The sequence below is a fragment of the Calypte anna genome, chromosome 3 (assembly GCF_003957555.1).
Source record: "Calypte anna isolate BGI_N300 chromosome 3, bCalAnn1_v1.p, whole genome shotgun sequence".
In the NCBI taxonomy this organism is placed as follows: domain Eukaryota; kingdom Metazoa; phylum Chordata; class Aves; order Apodiformes; family Trochilidae; genus Calypte; species Calypte anna.
Window position 1 is genome coordinate 29775076 of NC_044246.1, and position 7610 is coordinate 29782685.

The 7610-nt window shown below is 37.4% G+C and overlaps 1 protein-coding gene across 1 annotated transcript in view; it reads left to right on the forward strand.

Moving 5' to 3' along the window:
- The window catches only part of RGS17 (regulator of G protein signaling 17), a 31278-nt gene extending 29882 nt beyond the window's left edge, over positions 1-1396 (forward strand). Inside the window, exon 5 of the mRNA XM_008496903.2 lies at positions 1208-1396. Within this exon, the coding sequence (XP_008495125.2) occupies positions 1208-1396 (189 nt within the window). The remainder of the gene's footprint in view (positions 1-1207) is intronic.
- Positions 1397-7610: the final 6214 nt, after the last annotated feature.

Genomic DNA, 7610 nt, shown 5'->3' on the forward strand with positions numbered 1-7610 from the left:
GAGCATTTTGTGGATAAGCTGTACAGGCACTCAAATTTCTAAATTATATTCTAAAATCATCTGTGCATTCATCCCAGGCATAATATGCCCTTTTCTGCCTAGGCAGAGGAGTTCATTACAAATGCAGAGTAAGCGAGAAGCTAAAATTAAAACTTGCTAACAACGTGGATGTATGATATCCAGAAAATATAAATTGCCAGATGTTGAAGAGTCTTGAAAAGAAGAAAAAAGTCTGAAATAGTTAATATTAACATGATAAAAATGCAAACAAACTGGGTAAATTGTGAGTAATAATTGTAGTGCCTGGAAAAACAGGAAGAATATCTGTAGGACAAAACAGATGATAATTGTGAATAGAAAGAATTGGAAGATTTAACCACAAATGGTCAGGACATTTTGGCTCTCTGAATGAGAGCCATTCAATATTGATTTCAGAGAAATAATTTTAAATATGTAAATATATATATATATATTTTTAAATGTTAACTAACGGATCTGGGGAAATCCAGGTTGCTGCAGAGCTTTATTTAGTTGCATTGCATTTATTCTGTTCCACATCTGCATTTCATCCTACAGATCTTAAATACTTAAGATCTTACTTCAGTATATCAAAGCTGAAAGAGAGTTAGCAGTCTCAGTCTGCAGCAGTGTAGCAGTTCTGAAAGAACAAGTGGGGTCTGGAGAACAGGCCTTACGAGGAAAGGCTGAAGGAACTGGGTCTGTTAAGCCTGGAGAAGAGGAGGTTGAGCCCTTATTGCTCTCTACAACTACCTGAGAGGAGATTGTAGTGAGGCAGGTGTTGGCCTCCTCCCCCTAGTGACTAGCGATAGGATAAGAGGAAATGGGTTCAAGTTGTGCCAGGGGAGGTTCAGGTTGGATATGGGGAAAAATTTCTTCCCTGAAAGAGTGGTGAAGCCAGGTTGCCCAGGGAGATGGTGGAGTTGCCAGTCCTCGGGGGGGGGGTGTGTTAAAAAAAATAGGTATATGTTGTGCTTTGGGAGCTGACTTAGTGGTTAAGATGGTGTAGGACTGATGGTGGGACTCTGATCTTGAAGGTCCTGTCTAACCACGATGATTCTAAGCACACCTTGTTGCTTGAATAAACTGATAAACTTGTCATGCTCAATAGAGCCCTGAGAAACAAAGATACCTATGGCAGCCTTTCCAGTATTACTGTTTAATATTAGTCTGTTCTCATCTTCTTCAGGTTAGTCTTGACTCCCGGGTGAGAGAAGTGATCAACAGAAACTTGTTGGATCCTAGCCCTCACATGTATGAAGATGCCCAACTCCAGATATACACCCTAATGCACAGAGACTCTTTTCCAAGGTTTTTGAACTCTCAGATTTATAAGTCCCTTGTTGAAAGTATTACAGGCTCTACTTCTGAAACTTAATTTAAATTTTCCAACAAAATAACTTGATTTTTTTTTTTTTTTTTTTTTTTTTCTTTTTTCTTTTTTTCGGTGGGTGGGATGGAAGAAAAGTAGTTTAATAACATCTGGAGCTGGGTTCCTGGAGAACTACAGTTTAGCACTACTCAGGCTACTGTGAAGAAAACAAATACATATGGTCTCTGTCTACATTTTTACCAAGGTCCTCCTTGCTCGAGATGGCGTGGGAGGGGAACAATGGATTTGCCAAAATACATTTGTTTCACACTCCTTTCACCCCACCGCAGACAAGATTGCAATGATGTATTTGTAGTTTTATGAACAGTCTCCTTGTGTATCCTCACACTGCATGTGCAAGGTAAAAACTGCTTCACTTATCACTTAGTTGTTGCAATATTTAATCCAATAACATAAATTAATATCTGTATTTAAGAACTTTTTATGTGCAATACAGTCTTATGGTACATAGAAACAATTGCAGCAAACCAGAAAGAGGCTTGCATTTTTAACATCACTAACTGAAAAAAAAGCCAATTTTTAAGGTGTAGCATTACTCAACATGCTCTACTGAGTACAATACACTGACTTTTTGAAGCCAATATTTCTGTACAGAAAAAAAGAGCTATTTATCACTGTTTATTTAAAATAAATCAAGTGGAGGATTCCTCTGGTTGTTCACTGCCAAAACTGTGGCATTTTCATTACAGTTTGCAATGTCAAAAAAAAAAAGCAAAAAAAAAGCACAAACCACTTAAAGGGATCCATATCTGGGTGACACAACCTATGCGCTGATATTGTTTAATTGTTAAAAGAACAAAGATTTTCAATGTACATTTCAGATGTCAGATACTGTAATTGATTTATTAAAGACTGGCTATCCAGTTCTAACACTGTTGTATAATGTTATGTACTTCAGCAAAAAAACAAAAACAAACAGAAAAAAAAACCGACAAAAAGCTTGATAATTTAGTTTTTTGAATAAAGAAATTTAATAAAAGATTGCCTACATGTAGCATTTTAGAGCATTTTAGAACATTTTGATGAACTGCATCTGTCCTGTAAGATTTTTTCTTGAAAGCTTAATCCAGTACAAAATGTTTTTAAACAAAGTAATGTTTTACAAGGTGGCAGGTCAAAGAAGATTTATCTTAGCTTCTAGCCTCATTGATTTTGAGTAACTCCTTGAAAACAAGGGGTTTGATGATAACTATGAAACCAAACTTCAAGGGCTCCTAAACCTGCAGTCCTTACCCAAGTAAAATGCCTATGGATTCACAATGGGCATCTTGCCTGGGTACTGCACTGAGCCCTTAATCAGAGCTAAGGCAGCACAGAACTCCCATCACTTGGCTGCCATGGTGTTTTTAATAGGTGTTTGCTTGGCCTTTTTATCACAGAATGTCCAATTCTAGGATGCATTTTGATGTTTAAAGAGACAGTGACTGGGAACTTCGAAAAACCCATCTTCACACCTACCATATTCAAGCAAAACGAGCACTAGCATTCCTCGCAAACTGCTAAAGGTTTACCAAGAAATGGCTTTGAGTACTTGTTAAATATATATATATATATGAATGGATGTGTGTGTATATATATATATTTAATACTGACATCTCTGGTCTTATACTAAGACTGAAGAGGCAAAGTTCTTCTCACTTACACCGAGCATAAACCTATTGCTTGTGATGGGAGGGGACAGTCATTGAGCAGAGTCGGCCCCAGCATGCTTGCTCCACCCGCCCGGTTACTCCTCACAGGGGTTACTTATTCCTCACAGGGGTTACTCCTGGCAGGGGTTACTTACTCCTGGCAGGGGTTACTCACTCCTCACAGGGGTTACTCACTCCTCACAGGGGTTACTCACTCCTGGCAGGGGTTACTCCCCGCAGGCATCCTCGGTGCCAGCTCTGGCTGGAGCTGCTGCCGCATTCGAGGCGGGTCTGCTGCTACACTGCTAGGATGCAGGTCTTAGTTTATCTTCTGGGGCTTATTTTTTTCCTTTGTTTTACTACCTCTCATTTTTATTTTTTTTTTTTTTAATTTATTGAACATGCTTCAAATAGCAAGCCTGGGGAATTTTTTAATCATTCTTTTTACTTGAAACCTGTGTGCTTTTTTTGGAGATATATATATATGAACAATTTAAAGAACTGTTTCTAAAACTCATTTGGTTTTGTAATTTATATAGAATTCAGGAGATGATTAAAAGGGCTATTCTCTATTCCCTATGCAAATATTTTAACTGTCGTAGTGTTTGACAAAATGGGATCTAAAAAGAAATTTGCAAAGTGGAAAACAAATCTGTTTACAGTGGCGTTGCTGACTATCCTACCATATTCAGCACTTTTAAATATTGTTATTTATGAAAATGTAGTTTAAAATGCAAGACAAAATATTTATAAATGTTTCTTTTAATAAATACCTGTTTCGTCTGAAAGTGTTATTGTGTTATGACAACTTTATTCATGTTGGTTAGATACTTACCACTATGAATAAAATATTCAATTACTATACTGATAGAATAATATCTATGATGTTTACAAATCCTGAGGGGGCAAAATTCAGTGAGAAAGGACTGCTTCCTTCTACTGTGAAATACTGTTAGAAAAAATGAATTTTTCTGGCTTTTTTCTTAATTGGAATTTAACTATGGTCCTACATATGTCTAGAATAATTTGATTACAGTTGTATTTACTGTAGTACTAAACATACACAGGATCATATTTGTATATATTTACATAGTGTAATTTCTAGTTTGTTGGTGTTTGAGGCACAATACATTTAGTCAACACATCTACACATTGTTATGTGTAAGAGACAAAACTGCATGCATAAGTCTTTAAAAATGTAGACTTGAATATTCTTAATGTTACTATTTGATGGTGACCTGCTAGTCATAAGCTATCTTTATAAGATATTTCACACAGGTAGAAGTCCTTGTCAACACAGACAAGTCATCCTTTCAGTGACAGTTTTAAAGCTAAATGTGTGGGCCCTAAAATCCTATCTTGATTTCTAGCATAAGATTCCAAAATCTGTGTCTGGAAACTGTTACATCATTTTGGAAAATATTACACCATTCTTCAGTGTAATACTGCAATGAAATCACGTTCAAAATTTCTTGTCTTGAATCCTCTATTTGGAGGGATTTAAAAATTGAACATAACTTGAAGTTTCTTTCTTGGAGCAAATGCTCACATTAAAATGTTCAATATACATTGCAAGTAGCAGTTTGGGTTTCCCAATTTTTTTTTTACTGAAAAAAATGGGTACTGTCCTAAAGGACAATTCATAACATGATCTCATTGCCTATCACACAGTTCTTTGAACACAAGCTGTAAAACAGTCAAACTATTAAACTGATTTATTGTGCATGCAGTGTACAATACACTTTGAAAAACTGCCTAAATACACTTATTCTATAGCCTGGAATAAAATAATTATGTATTTAACTTGTATTTCAGTTTTTCATGAGAATGTATATAGCAAGTGCACTACAGAAAATGACTTATGTTTTTGTCACTTTTGCCCAGCGTTTAATCTTTCCTGTCAAATAGAACCTAATGCCAAATAGCCACAAAATAAGCAGAGTGCTTGTGCACACCTCTAACCTCTGCGTTTCGAAGAAACTGCATATATATTGTATTACATGAGTTCAACTCAACTTAGCTGTTAACAGTCAACTTTTGCATAACTGAGCTGAAGGTAGTTTGAGATACCCCAAAAAAAAAAAAACAAAAAAACCCACAAAAAGTATCAAGAGTATTTAAATTAGACTGAAGGCACACATGGTGGGAAGAAGACTAAAGGGATGATGGAGAAAAAACAGGTCGGTGACACAAGTGTCTGGGCTGCATGTTAACCAGCAGAAATCAGACAGCACAGTACTGTGGAAACATGGCCATTTCACTTTCAAGTCCACAGCCTGTCCACAACTCACTAGAGCACCTGTAGAGTACATATAACCTGTTTGGAGGACAAACCAGACTTTAGCTAGTATTAGCTGTTTTAAATTAAAAGCATGCTTAAGTGTCTGCTAGGCTGTAGCCTAAATCAAGGAACTAGGAGAGACCTATGTTCCACCTTAAACAGTCAGGGTTCCAGCTGCTGCCCTGGGCAGAAAATTCAATCACAAGGAGCATCTGCCTGTGGAACCAGTATCTAAAACAGGTGAGGGCTCTTCTGGTGGGAGCAGCTTGCTGGATTTACCACGCCATGAGCCTACTCTGGAACCGGCAGCTTCCGTGTGCAGTAAGAGCTTGCAAAAGCCACTTACCCAAAGTATTCTACAACACCAATAGAAAAGCAATCAAAGCTGATACAAAAAGTCTCTGCGCTACAAGGAGTAAAGCTCACACCACTAAAATATCTGTGAGCCTGCTCCTGGCAAAATTAACCCAGCCACCTGCAGCCTAAGTCATTATCAAATCCAACAAAGCAAAAGCTTAAGGTTGCACAAAGACAAACATCTGCAATGTCTGCTCCAAGTTGATCTGAACTATGTCTAACTACCAACCTCAGAAGATGATTCTTCTCAGCCCACAGAATCATAGAATCATAGAATCTATTTCTGGGTTGGAAGGGACCTCAGAGATCATCAAGTCCAACCCTTGATCCACTCCCGCTGCAGTTCCCAGCCCATGGCACTGAGTGCCACAATGCTGTTAGTTTTGGAGAGACCCAAGACTAGCACTGTAGCACAATCCTGGCTCATTGCTGCAGTGTCAGAGATCCAGTCCTGTTAACAATACCCTGAATATGATTGCTACGACAAAACATCAGCCCCATTCACATTGCTCCTCAATATTCTGCCATCTGTAAAAGTGCCATTTGTGGGGTGAAAGACCACAGCAATGATGGTGCCAAAAACAGCTGGATAAAAACTGACACAAATGTTGTCTGCATATAACTTGAATATACCAAGCACCAGATTTTGCCCCTTCCCTTATTCATAAACTCACTCTGTGGAAATCCATTACTCCAATTTAAAACAGGGAGATAGTTCAGGTGATCCAAAGGCTGATCATCAATACTTTACTCACACTATCATTTTTCTTCTCAAAATTTTTACATTAAATTACCCTCTTACTCTAAATTTCCTGAGCTTTGCATACTTCTCTCAAAAGCAGGTTTCACACAGCCATTAACTCGCATAATTTCTTTCATTGTTACAGAACACCAGAATATCTGGTCTATTAACTTCATTAATTTTGTAATTTTTCCTTTGCCCTTTTGAAAGAAAGCATCAAGAATCTTCATGGGCAGGCAGCAGTGAATACAAGGGAGGCTTCTGCTGGGTAAGCTTTCTTAAGGAATGGATCAGACTGTTTATTAGCACCAGGCTAGCCACATAGACTGTACCTCCTCCACAAAGCTCTTTGAGTATGATTTTACTTATAAATTACTGCTACAGTGTATTTAGCAAATAAACTTCATTCAAAGTGGTCTGTTTACAGTCATAAGAAAACATTTTTATCCAACCATGTATTTTAACGTCTAATATTCTGAATAAGAAATTCTCACATTGAGTGCATTGCCTTTGGATTTCCACAATGGAAGAAAACTTTCAAGTTTTCACTTCTGACTATCAAAATTACTTAGGTCTGCAAGCATTACCCTTGCTTTTGGTTTTAGACTTATTAAAATAATAATACACTAATGTGTCATATGGAAGTTACTGTTATTCCACCTGTGCAATTCAGTTGTAAAGTATGATTACCCACTTCTGTTGAGACATGAAAAAGAACAGAAGAACAGCAAATACCTGACTTTGACTCTTCCAATGATTGTAATATAAAATACTGCCTATTAAAGTTTTATGGATAGTTGCACATTTTTATAATAAAGTATATTCTTCAAACTGGTTTGAGTCTAGCCAAGAATCTCATTGATGATATTATCTAACACAAGATTACTATGCCACCCAGTTTGCATACCAGAGGGGATTCGTCAAGATCCACAATATCCATCACGTTTACTGGCTGCATCTTCACTGCCTTCCAGTTTAAAACCTTGACACAAGACACTGTAGTCAGACCTGTATTGTGTAAACTGATAGTCTTTCTGTCTCAGCATTCATCTCTGACATTAAGGCCCTTTTTTCTTCTTCTGGCAATGCATTTTTTCTCCTCTTAAGTGCTTAATTTTGCACCTTCCTTTGCTAGCAAGGTATCCTTCCACTGTATCTATAGCTACCTCCTGCTCCTCAGGGTACTTC